At 36.4% G+C, this 27,874-nt stretch overlaps 3 protein-coding genes across 4 annotated transcripts; 1 reads left to right on the forward strand and 2 right to left on the reverse strand.

Annotated features, from left to right (window-relative positions):
- Window positions 1-1,744: 1,744 nt before the first annotated feature.
- Window positions 1,745-22,863, forward strand: LOC145594536 (AP3-complex subunit beta-A-like). Its single transcript, XM_081650851.1, has 11 exons — window positions 1,745-2,106; window positions 2,748-2,824; window positions 4,887-5,136; window positions 5,489-6,115; window positions 6,603-6,776; window positions 7,714-7,840; window positions 7,936-8,045; window positions 8,672-8,872; window positions 10,561-11,567; window positions 12,755-13,024; window positions 22,304-22,863. The coding sequence occupies exons 1-11, from the start codon at window positions 1,891-1,893 to the stop codon at window positions 22,671-22,673; spliced, it is 3,429 nt and encodes a 1,142-aa protein (XP_081506977.1). The 5' UTR covers window positions 1,745-1,890; the 3' UTR covers window positions 22,674-22,863.
- Window positions 22,864-23,473: 610 nt separating this feature from the next.
- On the reverse strand, window positions 23,474-24,770 carry LOC145596155 (uncharacterized). The gene is made up of 4 exons (XM_081652577.1): window positions 24,765-24,770; window positions 24,620-24,679; window positions 24,392-24,475; window positions 23,474-23,980 (listed from the first exon to the last, which is right to left on the reverse strand). The coding sequence occupies exons 1-4, from the start codon at window positions 24,768-24,770 to the stop codon at window positions 23,474-23,476; spliced, it is 657 nt and encodes a 218-aa protein (XP_081508703.1).
- LOC145594977 (uncharacterized) lies at window positions 24,429-26,571 on the reverse strand. Of its 2 annotated transcripts, none has more exons than XM_081651331.1 (6): window positions 26,434-26,571; window positions 26,165-26,281; window positions 25,505-25,805; window positions 24,760-25,334; window positions 24,620-24,679; window positions 24,429-24,475 (listed from the first exon to the last, which is right to left on the reverse strand). In XM_081651331.1, the coding sequence occupies exons 1-4, from the start codon at window positions 26,500-26,502 to the stop codon at window positions 24,901-24,903; spliced, it is 921 nt and encodes a 306-aa protein (XP_081507457.1). In that variant the 5' UTR covers window positions 26,503-26,571; the 3' UTR covers window positions 24,429-24,475; window positions 24,620-24,679; window positions 24,760-24,900. The 2 variants fall into 2 exon arrangements, with proteins under 2 accessions (XP_081507457.1, XP_081507458.1); XM_081651332.1 differs by having other exon boundaries at window positions 24,437-24,475; window positions 24,760-25,331.
- Window positions 26,572-27,874: the final 1,303 nt, after the last annotated feature.

A 27,874-nucleotide genomic window follows, 5' to 3' on the forward strand; every position in this document is an offset into this window, starting at 1 on the left:
AGAGAGGTGGCAAAAGAATATCCGATTTGTAAGATAACCGGTTTTAGATTTCAACTCGCCTAAATGTAATAATCAAGCATAGGTTAATTTAAATATAGACTTTTCCTGACTAGACCTCATCGAACTCCATTCGGATACCCAATTTGATACCGATTTGGGTATCTAAATTGACACCTTTACATAAATATTACCCCCCTTTTTGAAAGAGGGTTACAATCTAATATGAAAATTTGCAATTAAGATAGCGAAATAACCATAATTTGTATATATGGAATTTTAAATGTTTTTTAGCATCGGGTGTATGTCTAAAGTTCCTTGGATTAGTATTGAAATTCTTGAGAAACTTCGACTGTGTAAATTAAGAACTTGTTTGCAACTTATCAGACTTATAGTTATTTGTTTAACCATTGGAGTAAGAAATGTTAATTTGTTCTGCTAAGTCAATTTACTCTATCAAACTAATTTGCTTGGCAAACTAAGCAAAACACATAAATATATCTTTACAAAGATGTGTGAGTGGGACATAATAACAATATGCTTGCACATGTAATCCATGCACCTCAATTTCCTTTCAAGATATGTCGTTTATCTTTTAATTTATTTTCATGTATTTTACTAGACTATTGCACCGAATCAATCAATATCGAATAGTCAATTGGTTACAATGTCAACTTATATATCCTATCATGATAATAATCACCTGCATGAACGAACATTTTATATAAATCATCATTAAAACAAATTATGAAGTTCTATATAAATCTCATCCCATTCGTTTTAGATACATTAAGATGCCTTTTTTGGTTAAGTGGAAAACCCAATAATGTTTTATGATTTTAGTATGTGATTGTTGATTACACCTCAATATTACATTCACATAAAATGCTGAGTTTTTTTTTTTAATAGTAATATGAGTGTGTTATCTTGGAACATGTTTTATAGATTTTTAAACTACTTTAAACTTTCTCATTTCAACTTCTTATTTAGTGCGTGTGTGTATTTATTTAATTTTATGTAATACTACGTATGTTTTATGCTGTTTTAATCCTTTTTAATATCCACCGCACATGACACAACACTTCAAAGTTTGTTTCTCATGATCATTTTAATATGAATCTCAAATGTCCAATTATGTTAATATATATTATCAATTTTATAATTTTTTATTCTTAGTAGTATTTTGAAAAATCAATAGGTAAACCCGAGAGTACTACATCATGTCAACATTGTCAGACCATATTTCGTAAAGTGGCTTTTTGGTGGCTTTTTGATTAGCTGTTATCTTTTTTTTATGTGGTCAAATAGCGAATAAAAATGTTTGGTGATTGGCTTTTCAATTAGCGAAAAAGCTGACTTTTAAATCAAAATGAAAAAACTGCTACAAGTAGCTTTTTTTTGTTGGCTTTCGGCTTGTTAGCCCACAAATTATTTGATAAACAATTGACATGTGACAACCAACAATTAAATTTACCACACATTTATAAACCGCTAGCTTAAACGATCAAATTCAAAATCCATTATAAACAACCAAACATTTCAGCTGGTCAATAAATCCAAGTGAACCAACCAACCACGCCAACCGTCATTCGCCAAACAATAATCAAGAAAGTTAATGCGTTTTCAAAAAAAAAAAGAAAGTTAATGCAAGGCATAACACGACACGAACAACGAGCCGTCTCGTTAGCCTTTCTAAAACCACAATTGCCTAATTAATCACTAGTACTGATCAAAACCGTTGTATAGGCCGGGCTACCACGTTCTAAAAGAGCCGGTTCTTCATCCTTCAATCTCTCTCCTCCCCCGCCATTACTACCCCTTTTTTCTCTGAAAATTCACTACCAAATTTCAAGAACCCTAGAAATCACTCAAAAATCGATCAATTGCATACAGATGTTCCCGCAATTCGGAGCAACCGCCGAATCATTCAGTAAAGCGTCAACAATGGTGTTTCGGATCGGTACCGACGCTCACCTCTACGATGATCCAGAAGATGTCAGCATCGCTCCTCTTCTCGGCAGCAAATTCGACTCCGAAAAGTGCGAAGCACTTAAACGTCTTCTTGCTCTCATTGCTCAGGGCTTTGATGTCTCTAATTTCTTCCCTCAGGTTGAATTTCCAGTTTAAATTGATGTTATTGCATAAATTTTGTGTTGATTGAGCTTAATTTGAAGTTGAGATTGGATTTGAGTGATTTATGCTAGTTTCTGTAAGTTCAATTTAATACGAGAAGAAGAATTAGATTAAATGCATATTGTTTTTGCTCGTGTTTGAATTGTATTGGATGAATTGACTGATCTATTACTAGAAGAAGAATTAGCTTGAACGCAGATCATACTCCATGATTTGTTTCCATACGCATTGTCTGTTTTATTGTAACGGCGAATTGGTCCTACATTGTTGATATTGATATGGATGCTGTAGTTATGTTGCAAGCAAATGTAGAGCCTAGTGTCTTCAGTAGTTACTACTGTCAGGGTGGGTTTAGCTGCTTAATCTGCTGTCTGTTAAACTAAATGTTGCATCGTTTACTTGAAATGGCTTTCGTCAAATTGGGCTGTGAGGACTACATCATTGCCAAGATCCTGTTTCACTGGGAAGGGGTACCTTGGGTTCATGTTGGAACTGTATTAATCATGTTATGGCTCTCTTTTTGGTTTCTCGAGGAAGCACATTTTGCTGAAAGGTTTCATTTGGCTTAATTTTCAATTATATTTATTAGGACATTCTTGTGTTTGTTTTGTGTACAGGTTGTGAAGAATGTAGCATCACATTCATTGGAAGTGAAGAAGCTGGTTTATGTATACCTGCTGCATTACGCTGAAAAGTATGCTTCATTAAATAATAATTAATAACTAATGTTCCTACATCCCGTGGAAAAGTCCATTTAGAGTTATTAATTAGGCATTATCCCTTCCTCTCTTGATTATTGCATTCATGTCTGCAGAATACAGAACTGCCACTGTCTTTTGTAAGGGACAAGGGACAGCAACTAGCAGTCTTAGGTTACCAGGGATATAATGCTTATATATTAAATGCACCACGTCAACATTTTTACATGCTGTTGACTCACCTTAGCTTGACTGTTGATGGATAATTGGATACTTATAGCATTCTTCTAGATGAATTATGTTAACAATTTAAATTGCTTCTCAACAATGGGGAAAAGGAATTACATGATTGCACTAATTTAATTAAGTTTTAATGCAAAACTTATTTGTTGATTGAGAACTTTAATTTCTAACTTTGCTCATATATAATATTTTATTGATTTTGGACATTTAAATCCTCATCTCCAAGAGTTTATTGCCATTCAAACTCACATTGAAATGCTTAAATCATTAGTGAGGAAACAAGAAAACTGCTTTCTTTTGAGCAAACATAGTAAGTATAGATTCCCACAGCTTCTTGTTAATAAATTAGGAAACAATGAGAAGTATTTAAAACTCCCCTATCTTGATTAGGTATATGGACAGTTACCTATTTGTTGGTTTGTGCACTAGGCTTAAACTCAATACGAACAAATTAAAAGTTTCCCAAGTTGTAATTAAAAGTTAAGGGCTGCTTTGACTCATTGATAGGACTTTTCTTTAGTTATCTTTGCCTCTCAGCTTGTTAGAGTGGTAGGTTGAACTATTGGTAGCATTTGTTTTTCTCTTATTTTTGTCTTTTGATAGGTGTGGATTAGACAAATGTTTGTAGTAGTTCAATGAGGTTCTAAGCATGCACTCCCTCTGTCTCATATTATGTAACATGCTTGTTTTTACAGGTTAACTTTTTCTTTCTCCAGTCCCACAATCTCTTACCTTTTCTTTCTTATTATCCACAATGTTTAAATTCCATACCCAAGGCAATTGCAAAAATTTGGAACAGAGGGGTTATACATTTATAATGTCGAGTAAGATAAAGAGATATACTGCTTCCTATTGCCTACTCAGTACTCAGGCTATGTTAAGTGAACTATAATTAGTCTTTAAAAATGAACTTGTCTACAGAATATTGTCCAGTGTCAGCGTTTTTTTCCAATCATCATTGATATATGGTCCCTTTTCCTCATTCCTCCTGGAGCTTGGAAAATTGCAACTTGTTAATTCTTGTTGATGTGGGCTGTAACTCCCGAATTTGAAACAATCGGAATGTGAATCAAAAGCTTGGTTTATGAATCTTGAATAAAGTTCATTACTTTATAAGGCATACTAATTGGATGACCAAGAGCCCATCAATAAACTTATGTCAAGGGAATACAAGACATGGTTGAAGTGTGGAGCATGTTGACTGTGAACTCTACATTGTTTGGGAACCACTTGCTAGGCCTTGGTGGGTCTATGAGAGATACCCAACTCAAGAATGTGTGAAACTGAATTCTATGGAAATGGGGTGACTGTTTAGTGGAGACAAAGAAGATAATAGTGTCCAATTAGTGTCATGATTACTAGAGAAGGCACTTAGCTGTGCTTATAAAGGGTGCTGCAATGTGTGAGCAAGATTTGCAACTTGCAAGCTTTTGTCTACTTGTGAGTTGTGAGAGAGTCATGGTGTGTGACTATGGTTAAGGCGGAAAGCTTAAATACATGATAAGAGTATACCTTGAGCTACTAGATTATGAAATTTAGGTTGTAATATTTGCCATATGCTGGATTATTAGTATTCCCCCACTTTCCACATATAAATCTGGTGTGCCTTGTTTGTACTTTGTGTATATATCTTTATTGATCGACAGTTCAATTTCCCAGCCGCAGGAACACAATCTTTTGTACTTGGTTTAGGATGTCTTCTGTAGCAATGTAGATTTAAGGGTAGATATCATAAAGTTACAAGGTTAATCATTTCCTTAAACTTGTACTCTTCCTCTCATACTTAATTGATATATCCTGGCAATTGTCTTCCAGGCGACCAAATGAAGCATTATTATCAATTAACTGTTTCCAGAAGGACTTGGGGGATACCAACCCTTTGGTACGTGCATGGGCTCTCCGCACCATGGCAGGCATCCGTCTACATGTAATTGCACCTCTTGTTTTAGCTGCTATAAACAAATGTGCCAGAGATCCATCTGTCTATGTTAGGAGATGTGCAGCCAATGCTCTTCCAAAATTGAATGATTTGCGGCTTGAGGAAAATGCTTCTGCAATTGAAGAGGTATATAATGATATGAAAGCCATAATATGATGTATGGATACTCATGTAAGGTAATCTGGATTATTTGCCGCAATGTCTCTGACATGCTTGTAGGCAAAGATCCTAGCCCAGTTCCACCAATATTTTTTTGAGTACATTCTTACATTCTGAATTCATACTCTTGGGATTGGACACCCCATCAACATTTTATACCTCTCAAGTGTCTTTCTCTCTCTTTTTCCTTACTTTCACACTCAATGTGTCAAACAAGTTATTGCCACCCTGTCTTACTCTTTATTTATCCTTGTACAGCAGTTCTGTTAACTTATTTGGCTGTTTATTTATACTTGTGTAATGAGTACTTCTTCTGCAGATTATTGGTATATTACTAAATGATCATTCACCTGGAGTAGTTGGAGCTGCTGCTGCTTCATTTAATTCAATATGTCCTAGTAACTTGCCTCTTATAGCAAGAAATTATAAAAGACTCTGTGAGATTCTCCCTGATGTAGAAGAATGGGGTCAAATAATCTTGATTGGAATTCTGTTGCGCTATGTGATTGCAAGGCATGGCCTTGCAAAAGAATCCGTGCTGTATTCTACCTGTGTTACTGTAACTAACAGCTGTGAGAAGGTTGGTCCAAATGCAGACATTCACTTACAAGACAGCCATGACTTAGGCCAAGGAAGCTGTCAGAGAGAGTTGGTGGACTTGGTTGCCAGGTCGTACACTGAAGGTTCTGATGAATACCTATCACGATCGAGTTTTGAGAAAAGGAAGCTTTTTAACATAGAGGATGTATCCCTTACTTCTGCTGAAACAAATGATGACCTGAAGATGCTTCTGAAGTGTACATCACCCCTTCTATGGAGTCAGAACAGTGCTGTGGTACTTGCAGCTGCTGGAGTGCACTGGATCATGGCACCGAAGGATAGTGTAAACAAAATAGTGAAACCATTGTTGTTCGTATTGAGATCATCACGCGCTTCAAAATATGTGGTTGGTTTCTCTGTTCTTTATCCTTTTACTCTCCATTGTTTCTGTAATATGTACTACTGTACTAGAGTCACTGTTGTCATTATCTGCTTTTGTAAAATATGTCCAATCACCTGATGTTGCCTACTTGCATTTACATTTGCTCTTCCACAGGACAATATTTTCAGAAAAAATACCTTTTTGTTAAGCAATTGTTCTGTCTTCTGCAATTATGTTACCTCTCTTTAATCTGTTATAATCTTGTCATAGTATTTCTTTGGTGATAGTTTTGATCTCAGTTAGACTTGCATCTTCTAAGAGTCTCTGAAGCATGTCAGATTAGAAAGTTTTTTTTTTTTTTTTTTTTTTTTTTTTTTTTTTTTTTTTTTTTTTTTTTTTTTTTTTGTGCCTTTGGATAAATGTGGTCATTAAACTACTTTGTAGAGTTTCTTTACTTGTGTGGTGCATTGAGATGATGCCACTGATTTTTCAATATGCTTGGCTTGTTTAGGTTCTCTGTAATATTCAAGTTTTTGCTAAAGTCATGCCTTCACTTTTCACCGACTATTATGAAGATTTCTTCATATCAACTTCAGAAACATACCAGATAAAAGCTCTAAAGCTTGACATTCTTTCTTTGATTGCTACGGATTCTTCAATTCCTTGCATTTTTCAAGAATTCCAGGTACCCATCTCTCTCTCTCTCTCTCTCTCTCTCTCTCTCTCTCTCTCCCCCTCCCTTTTTATGAACATTTTGTTTTCACTATGTAAGGGTAGCTATAATGATGTGACATGTTGATGTTGTTTCCCAACTTTTAATTATTATATGCATACTTGTTCGCCAGTACTCTCAAATTGATATTTTATACACTTGTGGAGCTTGAGACATACTCCCTCCAATAATGGCTGTAGGCTTCCTAAAAAGAGACATGTGGAGAAATCAGAATTTTTCCTTAAGTCTTTATTGTTTTTGCACAATTTTTAATGCATACATGTGAGCATCAAGCCATCAATACCAGTAAAAACATATTATTTAAAGTTATTATCTTGAACTAAACATCGAGACAAATCTAACCTATGTTCAGGAAAAAAGAATAAGCCTAGAACAGGAGGCTCTTCTTGCTTGTCTATCTATGTTTAGAACCAAGTAATTATATGCAAATCCTCCTTCAGAAATATTTTGCTAGCTGTGCAGAAGCTAATTTAATTTCTTGTATGCCCTAAAATTTGTGCATAAGCTAATTTAATATTTTATATGGATTGATATTTTGTTGTTGATCCTGAACAATTGGAAACTGAAAGTAGCCTTAAGATTTTGACAATTCTGGAACAGTGGAACTTAATACTCATGTTTGTTAACTATGGTTTTTGACTTTTTGTTGAGGTCAGAAAAGTCAATTTGGAGAATCGTCTTTGTTTCGCATTTGACTCTCTACTGATCATGAACCCTGGACCCAAGTGGTGTACACAGTAGACTGCAAGTAGTGTGAATAGCCGCTTCTCTATATTTTAGCTTGATTAATATTGTTCTTTTCTTAATAAATCTCTTTGTTTAAGGTCTAGAGTCTCCAAGTGGCTTCTCTCATTGTATATTCTGTTAACTGTCATTTTCTTGTTGATAGGATTACATTAAAGATCCAGACAGAAGATTTGCTGCTGATACAGTTGCTGCCATTGGTTTATGTGCTCAACGTCTCCCAAAACTTTCTAGTATATGCTTGGAAGGCCTCTTGTCACTTACCAAAATGGGTGAGCTTTTTAAGGCTTTCTCTTTATTTATTCTCATTATTAAACTCTGTAACAAGGTCATTGAATTTATTAGCAAAAAAAAAAATACATCACAGAATTTTTGATGAGTGAGAAAAATGCTTTGGATGAGGAAGCTGGAATTCTGATCCAAGCAGTGATGTCCATTAAAGCCATCATAAGTCAAGATCCACCAAGTCAGGAAAAGGTAGTGCTTCAGCTAATCATTTCCAGTTCAAATTGTCATTTTATCTCTCTGTTTTTTTTTTTCCTCTCACGTTGGGAACAGCGAACACTTGAAATACGAGATAAACCTTCAAATTTAGGATACTGTTTTGTGACAGTATTAAAAATATTTAGATTGTGCTATACTTGAAGTATGAAATTGCTATTTTACTCCATAAGGTTTGTTTATGCTTGTAGTCTTTAGGACCTCGCTTGATACTTATTATCTCTTAGTGGGCAGGGTTGTTGGGATAGTTTTAATATTTCTATGTAAACAAAGCATATTTCTGAAGACCTTTGATTACTGATTCTTTAAAGTGAATCTTCTGATCATAGCTTGATGTTGCTTTTCTTTTTTTTTTTGTCCTTTCCCTGCATGTCTGAGCTGTGGAGGTCCTAAGGGATTTTCTTTTGCTTTTGATAAATTTTGTAAATTCAGAAATTTCTCCGGACATCCAGTTGACGTGCCTTTTGTTGCCGATGAGGATTCTTTATCACCCTGTTTCAAGACTACTTTATTAGTCAGAGAATGATTATTGCTCTTCTGAAATGATTTTGCATTTTATATGTGCTTGATATTTTTAAGTCTCAATCTTTGAAAATTTTTAGGTTATTATTCAATTGGTTCGAAGCTTGGATTCAATTAAGGTGCCTGCAGCACGAGCAATAATTATATGGATGGTTGGTGAATACAACTCTTTAGGAGACAGAATTCCTTTGATGTTAACCTCAGTACTCAGATATCTTGCTCATTGCTTCACTACAGAAGCTTCTGAAACAAAGCTTCAAATACTTAATACTGCTACTAAGGTAAGTCAAGGTCTACCATTCTGTGGCTCTTCTCATTCTAAAATTTCACTGTTTATTGCCGTTGTGCCGTCGTTAATGTCTGTAATCGATGCTTTCATGCCAAGTTATATCTGTAGTGATCACTAAATGTTTCATCTCCGCAATGCTAATCAAATTTCGCTTATATATTGGGTATGGGGGCGCAACTGCATGCCCAGGCGTCCAATTCATCACTATGGAAATGTGTACTTTGTTTGAAGAGTAGGAGGATTCAATTGGTGCAGAACATTTAATCAATTTGGTCCTGTTTATTTATCTTTACTTGAAACTAGCTTAAGTCCCATGCAACATGCAGTTTTTTAGTTAATTTTATAACAAATTACAATATTAATTCAACAATAATTTACCAGAAAATAAGAACTTATACTTTTTCTTGAAACAAAATAACTTGGACTATACTTGAAAATCGAAATTGATGAATAATTAAAGATAGAAAATTATAGTACAAACCAGATCTGAAAGCTAATACTTGTGTACTTAGAGGATTGCTCATGCATATGGATTTATTATGGAAGGAAAGAGGGAAGAGAAAGGAGAGAGGGTGGAGGTGAGGAGAGGGATTTAAAGAGCCTGTAAAAGAAACAGAGAGAGGAGGCAAGTGGAATTGGAAAGTGGTGAGAAAAATAATAATTGGGTAACTATTATTCTAGGTGCTGTGTGGGTAATGTATTACCCTCCTTTGAGGGGGAAATGTTAAGGGCCCAAGAGGTTAACCTCAATTTTGGCAAAGAGTGCAAGCCCTTATTTTTATCCCATTGATTTTTACACTCTATTCCCCAAATCTAGGCAAGGCCCAAATATGTATTCCTATGGATTATGATTTATGTACGTCCTTGTCTACCCTCCTGTTTATACTTTTATGCAATAGAGTGCTTTGTTTTTGTATAGTAGGAAAATATGAAAAAGTTCGTCATACTTTGAATGACTACATACATTGCTCCTGCTTAGCTGTTTTTAGTTTTTTTTATGGATCAGAAAATCAGATATATCAAAAAATACTATGAGAAGGAACGGATAAAATGTAAGTGGCTCATAGTTATGCATCTTATTTTGTGATTGAAAAGTAAAGTGAACCACAATCCGATGTATCATTTAGGCCGCTTATCTAAGGAGAATAAAAGCCCAAATGTAATATCTTGATTATCACCTATCAACTTTTCAATTTATAAACCCAGAGTTGCTCAATATAACCCTAAATACGGTTCAATTCCTCTGTAATTTGTGATTGGCCATGATTTATGGACAGACATGGCATCAAAGTGTCATAGGAACTTATCCTCTGCATATGTTTCATGTGTCTGACCACATGCAAGGTTCTTTGACTTGTATGAGTGGTATCGAACACTAATTTGATCAATGGCAAGTACAGTTCCTTGAAGCGAGGGTACAGTGTTGTAGTTCCTTAGAAACAATTTCTGAATCTGTGATTGTAGATTATATGACTTTGACAATGGCCTGCCTGTGAATATGGCAAAAAGAAAAAGTGTTTTGGTCATTTCCGATACATTAAGTGATGTAAACTCTGGCATTTTCAATTCACAGTTGCTGTTCTATGCTCTCGTTGGTGGATAAGCTTTCTTTTCATGTTCCTGGTGTTGTCAATAAATGTATAATTCATAACTGAGCTGTTTCTTTTTCCTTCAATTCAGGTCTTGTTGTGTGCCAAAGGGGAAGATCAAGATCAATTGACAATTAAAAAACTTATAACTTATGTGCTTGAATTGGCAAAAAACGACATGAAATATGATGTCCGTGACCGGGCTCGTGTTTTATCAAAGATACTGTCTTCGTTTCTGGGCTCTCATGGTAATAATGTAGACTATGTTTCACCAACACAGGAGGCAGCCCATCTCATTGCAGAAAAAATGTTTGGCCCCCCTAAAGGGTTACCATTGTCGGAACCCATAAATTCCCGTTTCTATCTTCCTGGCTCTCTTTCACAAATAGTTTATCATGCTGCGCCAGGTTATGAGCCTCTCCCTAAACCTTGTAGCTTGCTTCTTGCCGATATTGACCAAGACTCTGGTGTACTCCAAGGAACAGAAAAGTCTGGGGATTTTTATATAACAGATGATTCTGAGATAGATTCTGGTTCTCTGGATGAAGGAAGTGCATCTGATTTCAGCTCTCAGCATTCAGATAGTGCCTCAGTTTCTAATTATGGCAGTGAGGAGAGCCAACCTCTAAGTGAAGCTGATAAAAATTCAGGTCCACTGATCCAGATTTCAGATGTGGACTACTCTTATAAGGGGCCGAATAGTGTTGAGACTATGCACAATCCGTCTGGATCTGGTGGAGTGGAGGAAATTTTATCTAGGAGGGCTTTAGAGTCATGGTTGGGCGAGCAGCCTGTTTTGTCGGACCTAAAACCATCTGGAAGTGATTCCATCCAGGCATCTGCCAGAATCTCCATTGACGATCTTAGCAATCGGGTCAAGCCTAAATCATATACGCTTCTTGATACTGTGAGTGGCCAGGGGTTGAAGGTGGATTATTCATTTTCCTCTCAGATATCAGACATCTCACCATTGCTAACTTGTGTGGAGGTTACTTTTCATAATTGCTCTGACGAGCCTATTTCAGAAGTGATGTTGGTAGATCCAGACCCCATCAGAGGTCCAGATATGACAGAACAAGAATTTATGACAGCAGAGAGGTATTAACTGAACTACTTAATAATACTTTTAAATCCTTAACTATTTATATGAGCATAAAGTAAGGAAACTGATGTGCGTACTTGACATGATGAGTATTTCCCATCTCTTGTTAAAAAACTTTCATTGTAATCTGTGGATTCAGTGGGTGCTTTCTGTTGTTAAATTTGAGTTGTCAGTCAAGTTTAAAACTATAATTTGGCGATGTGAAATTCCTCTAAAATTATGCCTAGAAGGCCAGAACTCCTATCATTTTCACTGAAAATGTTATGAGTCCTATCTGGCATGCTTACTCAAAATTTATTGAGAACATATGAAGAAATGCCTATGTATAAGTACAGCTGAAAAAGTCAAAATTTTACTGCCAAATTTTCAACTTTGGAAATATTGGATGGCATCAATTGTCTCCCTATGCTGTGCCTTGCTTCTTACTTGTGATGTTGTTTGCTGGGTTATGCTTTCCCAATCAAGGAATGGCAACTGCACGTGACATGCCTATGTATGTTTCGAAATTTGACACCTCTCTAGAATGATAAATAGAAGGGTAAAGTTTGTATGGGGGAGGTACCAGTATAGAGGAACATTTTTCAGGTTAATGCTGTGGGGTCCAGCTGTCTGGGACATTATTATCTCAGGATAGTGCTTTTTGGTCAAATAGATTTTGCAAACAGTTAGCTTGAGGAATATACTTAGGAAAAGGTCAATGGTTTTTTCAGGAATTTCTTGATCATGAGGACTGATTTCTATAATTTATACTTCTTTCTAATTAGTGAGCAGCTTAGGTCTTGTATTGATGTTTCTAGGGGCATTAAAATGTGCAGAGCTCTTTTTTTATTACTCTGTACCATGATGATTGATGTTTTGACACAATGAACATTGCTATTTGGGAAGATTCCTTTTGGGATAGCATTTGTCTGAACTTTATTTTATATCATTAATAAAGAAAGGAAGGTTTTAGACATTGTTATGCTATCACATTTATCATGTTGTGACATGAGCGTGACACCATTAGTTTCCATTGTGATTTTTTTTAAAAAAATGAAGATTATAGGTGGCAGTACTTGATGGATGGAATGGTTCAGTTGTAAATTTCTTGTTTGTTTTAGTTCCTTTGTGATTTTCCAGAGCTTCCTTGTAGTCCTTTTTTTTTCTTAAAAAAAATAGTAAATTAGAGGGTTTGATATCTCAGGTCATCTGCCGCTCAGGTTGACGTTCCAACTTTGGTTCCAATGGAAGGAATTGATTCTCTTGGACCAAGTCAAATAATAAAACGGGTCCTTCAGGTCCGGTTTCATCATCATCTGCTACCCTTAAAGTTGTCATTACTGTGCAATGGCAAGAATTACCCTGTCAAGTTGCGGCCTGATATTGGATACTTTATAAAGCCCTTAAAAATGGATGTTCCAGAATTTAGAAATAAGGAATCACAGTTGCCTGGCATGTTTGAATATGTGAGAAGGTATGGCACTTGATTATTTTTGTTCTTCTTGTTTTGTCCATAGTGTGAGCTACCTAACTGTTATCTGATTACATAAATTTGCTGAAGTGCATGTGTGGATGATCAACTTAGCTGATTAAAATCTCGAGGGGTGGTACTCGACATAGACTTGCATGTTATCATTAAACTCTTTTTTTAATAACACTTTAGCTTGTCCTAAACCATGAATTATAATAAAAAGTTGTTTAATGGAAGCCAGATTACATATGGAAGAATAGTCACAGTCATGATTGTAATTTGATCTAATGCTGTCTCTTCTTTCACTCTATTTTTAGGCTGATGGAAAATCAATTTGCTTGCTGAACCGGCAATGATCTGAACCCAACCTGTACCCGGACAATGGGGTGAAACTAGTGACATGTAACCCGACCTGAACCTGAACATATGTTAACCGACAACCGATTTGATTCAATGATCTGAATCCGAACCTGCTCCCGACCTGAGAGTAACCGTCAACCGATTTAATCCGACCCAACAACAATCTTTACCCGACCCAATTAAAACCTGTACCCTAGTCATGGAAGGTTTAATAAAATTTATATGCCTTTTGTTCAACTTATATACTGGTACAAATCTGTAAACCCACAATCCGATTCAGCTTGTATACCTTTTGTTCTCTATTACTCATATATAGGTTTAATAAAATCTTGATAAAACTGATCAAATTATGAAAGACGTAATTATATAGGTTCAACTTGAGCACATCGATATTTATTGGAATTGAACTTGAACCAAAACCCAACTCAACACTAACTCGAACCTGAATGCACCATCTATTAACCCACTCAAACCTAACTCACACACAACCCGAACCTGGAATTGAATTTGATCTGAATTTGACTCGAATTGAACCCGACTTATATCCGAAAATGTGAACGACCCAGAATAAACTCAACTAAAATTGACCCGACCCGAACTTGAACCTGATATGAAACTAGATTGACCCGACATAACCAGATCCTAATTTATCTCGAGACATGATTTGACCAAACCCAAATCTCGACAATGGGGTGGATTATAGCCTTCAATTTTGCCACTTTTCGTCACCGGACCCCAAAACCTCAAAATTTCCTTGATTGTAGCCTTCGATTTAGAATTTTTTGACCTTTTTTTACCCGGAAATAAAAATTGCCGAGATGTTTACCATGGTCCCTAATACCCTCCGAGAGTCCAATTGAGTCGGTGGAACCATCCAATATACCCTTAAACGGTCATTATACCCGTTCACAACTTTCAGTGATTTCGTAAAATCAAGCGTATCACGTACGTTTATGACAACGTATAATGATCATATATGGTTTCAAACGGCATTATATGATCCCGAGATGTATCCCTTAGGGTTTTAAGGCCTTTTGCCACCGTGCCTCGAAACCTCAAAATATCATCAAAAAGCATGGATCAGCCTTCAATTTTGCAATTTTTTGACTTTTTTTCGCCCGTAAAAAAAATTGCCGAGATGTTTACCATGGTCCTTAATACCCTCAAGGAGTACAATTGGGTCGGTGGAACCATCCAATATGCCCTTAAACGGTTATTTTACCCATTCACAACTTGCAGTGATTTCATAAATTCAAGCGTATCACGGATGTTTATGACAACATATAATGATCATATGTGGTTTTAAACTGAATTATATGACCCCGAGATATATCCCTTAGGGTTTCAAGACTTTTCGCCACCAGGCCCCCGAAACCTCAAAATTCCTCAAAAAGCGTGGATTATATAGCCTTCAATTTTGTAATTTTTTGACCTTTTTTCGCTCGGTAATAAAAATTACGGAGATGTTTACCATGGTCCCTAAGATCCTCCAAGAGTTCAATTTGGTCGGTGGAACCATCTAATATGCCCTTAAACGGTCATTTTACCCGTTCACAACTTGCAGTGATTTCGTAAAATCAAGCGTATCACGTACGTTTATGCCAACGTATAATGATCATATATGGTTTCAAACGACATTATATGACCCCGAGATGTATCCCTTAGGGTTTCAAGGCCTTTTGCCACCGTGTCCCGAAACCTCAAAATATCATTAAAAAACGTGGATTACAGCCTTCAATTTTCCAATTTTTTGACCTTTTTTCGCCCGAAAATAAAAATTGCCGAGATGTTTACTATGGTCTCTAATACCCTCCAAGAGTCCAATTGGGTCGGTGGTACCATCCAATATGCCCTTAAACGGTCATTTTACCCGTTCGCAACTTGCATTGATTTTGTAAACTCATGCTTATCACGGACGTTTATGACAACATACAATGATCATATATGGTTTCAAATGGCATTATATGACCCCGAGATATATCCCTTAGGGTCTCAAGGCTTTTCGCCACCAGGTCTCGAAACCTCAAAATTCCTCAAAAAGCGTGGATTATAGCCTTCAATTTTATAATTTTTTGACCTTTTCTCGCCCGGAAATAAAAATTGTCGAGATGTTTACCATGGTCCCTAATACCCTCCAAGACTCCAATTGGGTCGGTGGAACCATCCTATATGCCGTTAAACGGTCATTTTACCCATTCACAACTTGCAGTGATTTCGTTAATCAAGCGTATCACATACGTTTATGACAACATATAATGATCATATATGGTTTCAAACGGCATTATATGACCCCAAGATGTATCCCTTAGGGTTTCAAGGCTTTTTGCCACCATGCCCCGAAACTTCAAAATATCATCAAAAAGCGTGAATTATAGCCTTCGATTTTGTAATTTTTTGATCTTTTTTCGCCCGCAAATATAAATTACCGAGATGTTTACCATGATCCCTAAAACCCTCATGGATTACAATTAGGTCGGTATAACCATCCAATATGCCCTTAAACGGTCATCTTACCCGTTCACAACTTGGATTTATTTCGTAAATTCAGCCTACCACGGACGTTTATGACAACATATAATGATCATATGTGGTTTCAAACGGAATTATATGACCCCGAGATATGTCCCTTAGGGTCTTAAGGCTTTTTGTCACCGTGCTTCGAAACATCAAAATTCCTCAAAAAGCGCGGATTATAGCCTTCAATTTTGTAATTTTTTGACCTTTTTCGCATGAAAATAAAAATTTCCGAGATGTTGATCATGACCCTAATACCCTCCGAGAGTCAAATTGGGTCAGTGGAACCATCCTATATCCCTTAAACGGTCATTTTACCCGTTCACAACTTGCAGTGATTTCGTAAAATCAAGCGCATCACATACGTGTATAACAACATATAATGATCATTTATGGTTTCAAACAACATTATATGACCCCGAGATGTATCTCTTAGGGTTTCAAGGCTTTTTGCCACCGTGCCCTTAAACCTTAAAATATCATTAAAAAGCGTGGATTGTAGCTTTCAATCTTGCAATTTTTTGACCTTTTTTCGCCCGTAAATATAAATTGCCGAGATTTTAACCGGTCCCTAATACCCAGGAAGTAGTCGGTGGAACCATCCAATATGCCCTTAAAAGGTTATTTTACCCGTTCACAACTTGAATTTATTTTGTAAACTCAAGCCTACCACGGACGTTTATGACAACATATAATGATCATGTGTGGTTTCAAACGGAATTCTATGACCCCGAGATATATTCCTTAGGGTCTCAAGGCTTTTCACCACCGAGCCCCGAAACCTCAAAATTCATCAAAAAGCGTGGATTATAGCCTTCAATTTTGTAATTTTTTGACTTTTTTTCGCCCGTGAGTATAAATTGCCGAGATGTTTAACATGGTCCCTAATATCTTTCGGGTGTCCAATTGGGTTGGTGGAATCATCCAATATGCCCTTAAACAGTCATTATTTTACCCGTTCTTAACTTGCTGTTATTTCGTAAACTCGAGCCTACCACGGACGTTTATGACAACACATAATGATCATATATGATTTCAAACGGGATTATATAACTCCGAGGTGTATTGCTTAGGGTTTCAAGGTTTTTCGCCACCGGGTCGAAACCTCAAATTTTCCTCAAAAAGAGTGGATTATAGCCTTCAGTTTTGTAATTTTTTGACCGTTTTTCAGTCGAAAATAAAAATTGCCGAGATATATACCATGGTCCCTTATATCCTTTGGGAGTCAAATTGGGTTGGTGGAGCCGTCAGATATGCCCTTAAATGGTCATTTTACCTTTTAAACTTGTAGTGATTTTGTAAATGCAAGCCTACCACGAACGTTTATAACAACACATAATGATCATATATGGTTTCAAACGTCATTATGACACCGAGATATATCCCCAAGGGTCTCAAAACTTTTCACCACCGGGTCCTGAAACCTCGAAACTTCCTCAAAAACCGTGGATTATAGCCTTCAATTTTGTAATTTTTTTTTGACCTTTTTTCGCCTGGAAATAAAAATTGCCGAGATGTTTACCATGGTCCCTCATATCCTCCGGGAGTCCAATTGGGTTGGTGAAACCATCCAATATGCCCTTGAATTGTTTTGGTAAACTCAAGCCTACCACGTACGTTTAAGACAACATATAATGATCATATATGGTTTCAAACGACATTATATGACCTCAAGATGTATCCATTAGGGTTTCAAGGCTTTTTGCCCCGAAACCTCAAAATATTATCAAAAAGCGTGGATTATGGCTTTCAACTTTGCAATTTTTTGACTTTTTTTCGCCCGTGAGTATAAATTGCCCAGATGTTTAACATAGTCCCTAATACCCTCAGGGAGTACAATTGGGTCGGTAGAACCATCTGCCCTCAAACGGTCATTTTACACGTTCACAAATTGAATTTATTTCGTAAACTCAAGTCTACCACAGACGTTTTTAACAACATATAATGATCATATGTGGTTTCAAACGGAATTATATGAGCCCGAGATATATCCCTTAGGGTCTCAAGACTTTTCGCCACCGGGCCCCGAAACCTCAAAACTCCTCAAAAAGCGTAAATTATATAACCTTCAAAATTGCAATTTTTTGACTTTTTTTGCTGGGAATTATAAATTGCCGAGATGTTTACCATGGTCCCTAATATCCTCAGGGAGTATAATTAGGCCGGTGGAACCATCCAATATGTCCTTAAACGGTTATTTTACCCGTCCACAACTTGAAGTGATTCGTAAACACAAGCCTACCACGGACGTTTATGACAACATATAATGATCATATGTGGTTTAAACGGAATTATATGACCCCGAGATATATCCCTTGGGGTCTCAAGGCTTTTCGTTACCAGGCCCCGAAACCTCAAAATTCCTCAAAAAGCGTGTAGTATAGCCTTCAATTTTGTAATTTTATTGACCTTTTTTCGCCCTGAAATGATAATTGCCGAGATTTTTACCATGGTCCCTAATACCCTTCGAGAGTCTAATTGAGTCGGTGGAACCATCCAATATGCCCTTAAACGGTCATTTTACCCGTTCACAACTTGCATTGATTTCGTAAAATCAAGCGTATCACATACGTTTATGACAACATATAATGATCATTTATGATTTTAAACGGCATTATATGACCCCGAGATGTATCACTTAGGATTTAAAAGCTTTTTGCCACCGTGCCCCAAAACTTCTAAATATCATTAAAAAAACGTGGATTACAGCCTTCAATTTTGCAATTTTTAGACCTTTTTTCGCTCGTAAATAAAAATTGATGAGATGTTTACTATGGTCCTTAATACTCTCAGGGAGTACAATTGTGTTGGTCAGGGAGTAGGGAGTACAATTGTGTTGGTGAAACCATCCAATATGCCCTTAAACGGTCATTTTACCCGTTCAGAATTTGAATTTATTTCGTAAACTTATATAATGATCATATGTGTTTTCAAACGGAATTATATGACCCTGAGATTTATCCCTTAGGTTCTCAAGACATTCGCCACCGAGCCCCGAAACTTAAAAATTACTCAAAAAGCGTGAATTATAGCCTTCAATTTTGCAATTTTTTTACCTTTTTTCGCCCGTAAATTTAAATTGCCGACATGTTTACCATGGTCCCTAATATTCTCAGGGAGTACAATTGGGTCGGTGGAACCATCCAATATGCCCTTAAACGGTCATTTTACCCGTTCACAACTTGAATTTATTTCGTAAACTTAAGCTTACCACGGACGTTTATGATAACATAGAATAATCATGTGTGGTTTCAAACGGAATTATATAACCCCGAGATATATCCCTTAGGGTCTCAAGGCTTTTTGCCACCGGGCCCCGAATCCTAAAAAATTCCTCAAAAAGCGTGGATTATAGCCTTTAATTTTGTAATTTTTTACCTTTTTTCGCCCCGAAACCTCAAAATTCCTCAAAAATTGCCGAGATGTTTACCATGGTCCCTAATATCCTTCGGGAGTGCAATTGAGTGGGTGGAATCATCCAATATGCCCTTAAACGGTCATTATTTTACCCGTTCTTTCGTAAACTCAAGCCTACCACGGATGTTTATGACAACATATAATGATCATATATGATTTTAAACTGGATTATATAACCCCGAGATGTATCGCTTAGGGTTTCAAGCTTTTTCGCCACCGGGCCTCGAAATTTTGTAACTTTTAAAATTTATTTCAACCGGAAATAAAAATTGCCGAGATATTAACCATGGTCCCTTATACCCTCCGAGAGTCGAATTGGGTCAGTGGAACCGTTTAATATGCCTTTAAACGGTCATTTTACTTGTTCACAACTTGTAGTAATTTTGTAAACTCAAGCCTATCACGGACGTTTATGACAACATATAATGATATTATATGGTTTCAAACGACATTATATGACACTGGGATGTATCCTTTAGTGTTTCACGGCTTTTCGCCACTGGGCCCCCGAAACATCAAATTTTCCTAAAAAAGCATGGATTATAGCCTTCAGTTTTGTAATTTTTTTACCTTTTTTCGCCCGAAAATAGAAATTGTCAAGATGTTTACCATGGTCCCTTATATCTTCCGAGAGACAAATTGGGTCGGTGAAACTGTCCAATATGTCCTTAAACGGTCATTTTACCCGTTTACAACTTGTAGTGATTTTTTAAACCCAAGCCTATTACAGACGTTTATGACAACATATAATGATCATATATGGTTTCAAACGACATTATATTACTCCGAATTTATCCCTTAGGGTCTCAAGGCTTTTTGCCACAGCCCCTAAACCTCAAAGTTTCCTTATAAAGCGTGGATTGTAGCCTTCAATATTGTAATTTTTTGACATTTTTTCCCCCGGTAATAAAAATTACGAAGATGCTTACCATGGTCCCTAATAGCCTTTGGGAGACCAATTGGTTCGGTGGAACCATCCAATCTACCCTTAAACTGTCGTTTTACCTGTTCACAACTTGCAGTGATTTCGTAAACTCAAGCCTACCACGGATGTTTATGACAACATATAATGATCAAATGTGGTTTCAAACGGCATTATGTGACCCTGAGATGTATCCCTTAGGGTCTCCTGTTCGCCACCGGGCCTTTAATTTTGCAATTTTTTTTGACCTTTTTCAGCCAAAAAATAAAAATTAATTGTCGAGATGTTTACCATGGTCCCTTAAATCCTCCGGGAGTCAAATTGGGTCGGTAGAACCATCCAATATGCCCTTAAACGATCATTTTACCCGTTCACAACTTGCAGTGATTTCGTAAACTCAAGCCTACCACGTACGTTTATGACAACATATAATGATCATTTATGGTTTCAAACGGCATTTTTTGATCCTGAGATATATACCCTAGGGTCTCAACACTTTTCACCACCTGGCCTCGAAACCTCAAAATTTCCTCAAAAAGCGTGGATTATTATAGTTTTCAATTTTGTATTTTTTTTTTGACCATTTTTCGTCCGGAAATCAAAATTGCCGAGATGTTTATTATGGTCTCTAATACCCTCTAAGTGTCCAATTGGGTTGGTGGAACCATCCAATATGCCCTTAAACGGTTATTTTACTCGTTCACAACTTGTAGTGATTTCGTAAACTCATGCGTACCACGGACATTTATGACAACATATAATGATCATATATTGTTTTAAATGGGATTATATAACCCCAAGATGTATACCTTAAGGTTTCAAGGGTTTTCGCCACCGGGCCCCGAAACCTCAAATATTCCTGAAAAAGCGTGGATATAGTCTTCAGTTTTGTAATTTTTGACCTTTTTTCGACCGGAAATAAAAATTGCCGTGATGTTTACCATGGTCCCTTATATCCTCCAGGAGTCAAATTGGGTTGGTGGTACTGTCTAAAAAGCCCTTAAACGATCATTTTACCCGTTCACAACTTGTAGTCAAGCCTACCACGGACGTTTATGATAAATATAATGATCATATATGGTTTCAAATGGCATTTTATGACATTGAGATGTATCCCTCGGGGTTTCAAGGCTTTTCGCCACCGGGCCCCAAAACATCAAATTTTCCTCAAAAAGCATGGATTATAGCCTTCAATTTTGTAATTTTTTCGACCTTTTTTTTCCCGGAAATAAATATTGTCATGGTGTTTACTATGGTACCTTATATTCTCGGGGAGTCAAATTGGGTCGGTGGAACCGTTTAATATGCCCTTAAACGGTCATTTTACCCGTTCACAACTTGTAGTTTTCGTAAACTCAAGCCTACCACAGACGTTTATGACAACATATAATGACCATATATGGTTTCAAACGGCATTATATGACACCGAGATATATTTTCTAGGGTCTCAACATTTTTTGCCACCGGACCCCAAAACCTCAAAATTTCCTAAAAACGCGTGAATTATAGCCTTCAATATTTTAATTTTTTGACTTTTTTTCGGCCGGAAATAAAAATTGTGGAGAAGCTTACCATGGTCTCTAATACCCTCCAAGAGTCCAATTGGGTCGGTAGTACCATCCAATATGCCCTTAAACGGTCATTTTACCCGTTCGCAACTTGCATTGATTTTGTAAACTCATGCCTACCACGGACGTTTATGACAACATATAATGATCATATATGGTTTCAAATGGCATTATATGACCCCGAGATGTATCCCTTAGGGTCTCAAGGCTTTTCGCCACCAGGCCCCTAAACCTCAAAAATTCCTTATAAAGCGTGGATTATATAACCTTCAATTTTGTAATTTTTTGACCTTTTTTCGCCCAGTAATAAAAATTACCACAATATATACACATTGGCAATGAATCACTGTAATATTATTGCTTGGCTGGGTCACTCACCAGTTGGTGTGATGCAAGTGTGTATATATCTTATTTTGCCAGGATTCGGTGCTATTTGTCCTTGACTTGTCTTAATATCGTTTTTTCCCCCCTGGTGTTTAATGTTTACCGCTTATATCTCAGGTGCACCTTTGCTGATCATATTGTGGAGTTGAGCAAGGACAAAAGTGACACTTATTTGACAAAGGATGTGTATCTTATAATCTGTGAGAGCATAGCACTAAAGATGCTAAGTAATGCAAACCTTTTTCTCGTATCTGTGGATTTTCCACTGGCCTCTAAACTTGATGATACATCAGGTTTGTGCTTACGATTTAGTGCTGAGATATTAAGCAGTTCTGTTCCTTGCTTGATTACCATTACAGTTGAAGGTTCTTGCTCAGAACCATTGAATATATCCGTGAAGGTCAACTGTGAAGAAACTGTTTTTGGCTTGAATCTGTTGATTAGGGTTGTAAATTTCTTAAGTGAATCCTTGCCTAGCAGCTCATAACAATATGGATGAGCTTCTTTCTTGTGGTACCTTGTTTTCTATTATATCATTATCCTTCATACAACATTTTCTGCATACTCCTTTCCCACCTTTCATCTGATTCTGTTTTTCTATCCTATTTATCATCAAGAGAGTTCTGGACATGTCTGTAGGCTGTATATGAGTTGAGGTATCTGTAAAACTTCTTGAGAAGCAAAATTTTATCAATGAATTTAATGTGTGAATTATTCTTTCTATACATTGCAATGCTTTAATCAGTTATCATGGTGAAGTTATGTACATGCTGACCACCCTTGAGAACCTTGATACCTCTAGTGGCCAGGTGCACACTGGGTAGAGTTCCTTTTGCTGCTGCAAACAAACTTTCCATGTAAAGGTAAGAATGACAGCTAGCAATGTATCAGATTCCAGTCAAACTGGAGTCTGAGAGGTGTGTCAACTTTACACACCCTTGAAACAATCCTTTTGCTGGGTACATGTCACTGCAATGTGAAATCAATGTGTACCTAATTTTATATATTTGGATGTGGAAATAGTATAGTACTGAACAGTTTGAAGGTGCATCTTACAATAAATATTCCACAGCCAGTTGAAGTGTTTGGTTATAATTTGTCTGTTGATTGTACTATGGCCTTGTACTAATGCTACCTAGATACTACCATTAGTATATAGGAGTATATGACTTCTTGAATCATCTGTTAGTAGCTTACAGAAAATATTTTGTACATATGTGAAGTTATGTAATTTAGTGTGCCTGTTGCACCAGATGTGTTAGTTCCTTTTTCACGTTTGTTATTCCTTTAATGTGGCAACAAGTACTGGAATTCATATTGGTAGGGCACAATTTCTATCATCTTTCCTGTTGGAAGCTTTCTGTCTTCATATAGGCACTCCATTATTGCTCTTTTTAATACCCCATTTGGCGGTAACTGGCTATATATCCACTCTATTAATGATTCCATGTCATCTGCAAAATCTTGCATGTGCCATTGAAGGAGTTTGGGCACTAGGATCTTCCTCTTGCTTGTTACTCGTATAAATGCTTCTAAGTATTCCACTTTTGCTCTACTTAATTGATCTACCACATCTTCTGGAGTATAAATCCACATCTGCAAATTGTAATTACTAAGATGCTTAGCTTGAGGTTTACTGTAACACCAGGTAATAATAGTGTATATAGTCAAAGAGATTATACTCACTGCTGGTGAAGACCAATTGCCTCGGCAAAGTGCAAAGGTGATGTTTGGTTCTGGATATCGCAGTCCATAAGCCCGGCGTAGTAACATTTCCTTCTCGTTTATGAGATCCTATACATTGAAATTGATGAGTTAGGTGAAGAATCTGAAGTTGCAGAGAATAGTGTAGAATCAATGAATGAAAAACTCTGCTTTATGTGAATGATATATCCCCTGAATATAATTTGTTGACCAACTCCTCAGATGAACGCAGTTATAAATTGTTGACAATACAATATGAATTAAGATTGTATTTATATTCTGAGGAAATCTAAGATCATTTTAGTTTCTTCTTTCTTATCCTAGTTAGCAAAGATTTACTTTGTATAGGAGTTGGAGAAGAATCAAATGTAGGTTTAGGATAGCTCTCTGCATAAGTAATGTTGCATGCATAGATGTTCTTATGCATTTTTCTCTAGTTTCAAATATAAAATATTTAACCATACTAAAGGAGACGGAAAGGAAGATTCTGTGACTACTTACAAGTTTTGGATCACTTGGATGTCGAAGAAGGTAATGCTCAATTGCCAGAGCATTCAGCACTATTCCACCAACATTCAGAGCTGCCTGGCACAAAAGTACACATCAGTTCTTCCCTATCATACAGATTTAATTTTCTAAATACTGCTTTACTATTCTAGCTTTGCTTCATGCTACTGAACATGTTTTCTAAGCTTGCAAAGGATGAAGATCTGCAGCATGGATACCTACCTTGTTCAGAAGTGTCAACATTCCCTCCTGTGAATTTGGCAGCCCATATTGTAAGTAAGCCTGGTTCAGTCACACAAAAGAAGTGTCAGTACCAAAGTTTTGGTATTTAGTTAGATTCGGACTGGTTGAAGATTTCTTACAGTACATGCATTATAGAGGCATTATAAATGTTGATCCAAAAAGCTAGCTTTTGCTTGTTGCTCAAAAATGACAGGTCTACGTAGCATAACTTCTGCAGCAGAACCCTGATATGAAGTCCTATAACATGTCAGTTTTTCATCTTACTTTAAATATTTGCTGGCTGAGGAATGTACTAGGTATCTCAATTTTCTGGTTGCAGGACAAGAATCTGAAAGCCGAGCTGTCTTCAGTGAGTTTCTTGAGATTTGGATGAATTTCTTGTAAGGGCCAAAACCAATTTCTGTGCCATCCTGTGAAACTCCATCATCACTGGTGATAGATGATCTTGCTTTACAGCTGAATGTATTTTTTGGTGAGAAGCCTTTGGAGTTGATACAGTTTAAATTATGCTTGGAAGCAGCAGAATTTGATTCTTTTTCCGATGATGTCTGGTTTAGTTTTACAAATTTGTTTATCAAGCATTTGAGAAGTTCTTCAGAGAGTCTATTTGGCTCCTCACTGCTGGCTTCAGCATCTATGACTCGGTTTGGTTTATTCCTGATAATTCTCAGGTATCTCTTGGCAGTTTCTTCTGCTTTCATCCATGGTGCAATGAAAATTTAAGTGAATAAGATATACAAGTATATTTTTTATTTTTTACTTTATATCCATAGGAGTATTTGCTACATTTATTCTTTAGAAGGAGTTTCTGGATTGTATAGATTGAAATTCTGATTTTTTTTTAAAAAAAAGGCAGATACTAACCTTTCGCAAAAGAACTTTGCATGTCTGAGATAGAGCTCAAAGATAATCTTCCATCGTCTAAACTGCTTTTTCGCCTGTTATGACTTTTTGTTACTGTAACCCATTTTGGATCTTTAAGTTCTCCTCCATTTTGCTGTTTGTATGGTAATTGCCACTCAAGGTACTTTTTTGGTTGCTCTAACTCGCTGTCTTTGATAAGTTTCTTCTCGTTGTATGTGTTCTTTTTCAGCTTCTCGACTTTAGTTTCTAGCCAATTGATTTCTTTCTCTACCATTTCTAATTCTGCTAGAAGCAACTGTACCTGCACCAGAAGCATAATTTAGACTCTGATTTTGGACATGTTTTGCAACCTTGGATTCCGATTGGTTATATGTTATAGGATAATTAAAATAACTGTTACGAAACTTTGTGGTTACATTCAGAATTTTTCATGTGAATGTAGCAATCAATTTGTTAAAAATTTTTGTTTTCTTCACTGGAGTATATTGTATTGTGCACAAACTTCATTTTTTTTTGGTTAAATGCTCAAACTTCATTACTGTTCTTGTTTTTTTGACCTGATAACCAGCTAACTGTGGCATGTCTGCAAGACTGCAAGTTAACTAGTTTCACGTCTAACGTCCAGGTAACTAGTACTACAAGAAAGCGAAAGACAATTACCTCCAGGGGTAGCCTTGAAGAAAGACAAGAACAGGAAAGAAGAGATCCCTTTAATGCATTCTGCAGCACGCCGTTTATCTGCAGCTCCCCAGTTAGTCTCTCTTGCAGCTCCTCAACCTGTAGAACATAAATTCAGGTAATTAATCTAAGTTTTCGACATTTATAGAATCTTGGTAGCCACGGTCTATCATCGAGATTAAAGCTCTGATATTTTTTTTTGTTGTAGCTTTATAAGTTGGAGGTTTTTAAATATTCAAAAGATATATTACCTCCTCCTCGAGAGCAATCCTTCTGCGTTGCTTTTCACTTGATGGCATTAAGAAGTCTTCGAATTTCATTGTTCGTTCTAGCAAGGAATATCACAATTCACACGTACATACGAGCATACTGGTTGGTGCCCATAACGTTAGTCGAGTTATAAAGGACGGATGAAGAGACAGAAATAAAGGCAGCAATACAAAAAGGTAGGAAAGGAATGAATAACAAGAAGCAGGTTGAGTTGAGTTGCGGTGGAGAGGTTAGTGATCAGGTGATGGTGGAGAAAGTATAACTTATCAAATTAAGGTTTTTAACATAATAACTTAAAGGAAATAAATCACATGAAACCATTTGTGTTCATTTATTTTTATGCCTATTTGAAGGGAGGTGAAGGACGTGAAGCGCATGACATTGTTTTTTTTTTATCTTTCCCAAAAAAAATATTACAGGTTTATACTCAGAATCCATAGAAACAGGTGGCACAATAGATAAAGAGATTGTCAGGGTTTTAGTGCTTTGAATTTGACAAGATTATCTTATGTTTTTAATTAAATATAACTAGTTTATGACCTTGGCTTTAATGATATTTTAATCAAGATCTGCAAAGGGGTTAAAACTTCAACATCAGCAATGATATGTCTATAGTGCTGACTATATTAACTGAATGTAACACATTATACCACGTACCAATTCCTAATTCAAGCAGGAGAGGGTAAACGGCTTTTTAAACTCTTTGCAAGTTTTGGGTGCGACAGGTCTTACATCAGATAGCGACAGACACATAACAAGTCACGCCTTTGAGAGTTCGAGTAATATAACAAATCACCTTTGTATAATGTTTTGAAAGTCGCTAGAATAGTAAAAACTAAACCTTTGGAAACAAATGCATAAAAAGAAATTGTCAACCACATATGGGGAGTGTAGGACTAATATCCATAACTGTATCCATTTTGAAGTAATTTCTTCCGTTTTGTGGTAGTGATGCTTCAACTACCATGAGGTTATAGCTGATGAATCAACATCTAAGTATCTAACCATTCTTTTTCCCTTAAACCCTAACATTCGCCTTCAACAAGTATTATTTATTTTAGTTGTTAAATTGTTGTGACAACATTATTTTAAAATAACCGTTTTTGGTCAACGAATATCATAAAGGGATTAATTGGGAACAAAACTAATTTAGTGGATACAAGTATAATTATATTATAAAGTCAATCACTTGTAGGAGTTGAACTTAATAATACTATATTGCTTAGGTCCGCTAGCCCCATTTTGAAATGAGTAGTTGATCAAAATTGATGGAGTTGAAAATGACAAGATACTCATGCTCAATATTATAGCTGACAATATTGAATCGGATTTGAATATCTCAATCCAATTTTGAATCGTACTAGCTAAATGATTTGACATTGACTCGGTCTAAAATTTAACTCGGTCAAAAGTAAATAAATA

The sequence above is a fragment of the Chenopodium album genome, chromosome 19 (genome assembly GCF_948465745.1).
Source record: "Chenopodium album chromosome 19, dcCheAlbu1.1, whole genome shotgun sequence".
Classification (NCBI taxonomy): domain Eukaryota; kingdom Viridiplantae; phylum Streptophyta; class Magnoliopsida; order Caryophyllales; family Amaranthaceae; genus Chenopodium; species Chenopodium album.

Bases quoted from the DNA above. Each gene is read 5' to 3' on its own strand.
- LOC145596155 (XM_081652577.1), bottom strand. The intron at 24,476-24,619 runs GTAGGTATCCAT...CTTTTGTGCCAG, and splicing joins TGTTGACACTTCTGAACAAG to GCAGCTCTGAATGTTGGTGG. The intron at 23,981-24,391 runs GTAAGTAGTCAC...TTCAATGTATAG, and splicing joins ATCCAAGTGATCCAAAACTT to GATCTCATAAACGAGAAGGA.
- LOC145594536 (XM_081650851.1), top strand. From the start codon at position 1,891: ATGTTCCCGCAATTCGGAGCAACCGCCGAATCATTCAGTAAAGCGTCA. The intron at 7,841-7,935 runs GTGAGCTTTTTA...AATACATCACAG, and splicing joins CTTGTCACTTACCAAAATGG to AATTTTTGATGAGTGAGAAA. The intron at 13,025-22,303 runs GTATGGCACTTG...CTTATATCTCAG, and splicing joins ATGTTTGAATATGTGAGAAG to GTGCACCTTTGCTGATCATA.
- LOC145594977 (XM_081651331.1), bottom strand. From the start codon at position 26,502: ATGAAATTCGAAGACTTCTTAATGCCATCAAGTGAAAAGCAACGCAGA. The intron at 26,282-26,433 runs GTAATATATCTT...TATGTTCTACAG, and splicing joins GGATTGCTCTCGAGGAGGAG to GTTGAGGAGCTGCAAGAGAG. The intron at 25,806-26,164 runs GTAATTGTCTTT...CTTCTGGTGCAG, and splicing joins CTTCAAGGCTACCCCTGGAG to GTACAGTTGCTTCTAGCAGA.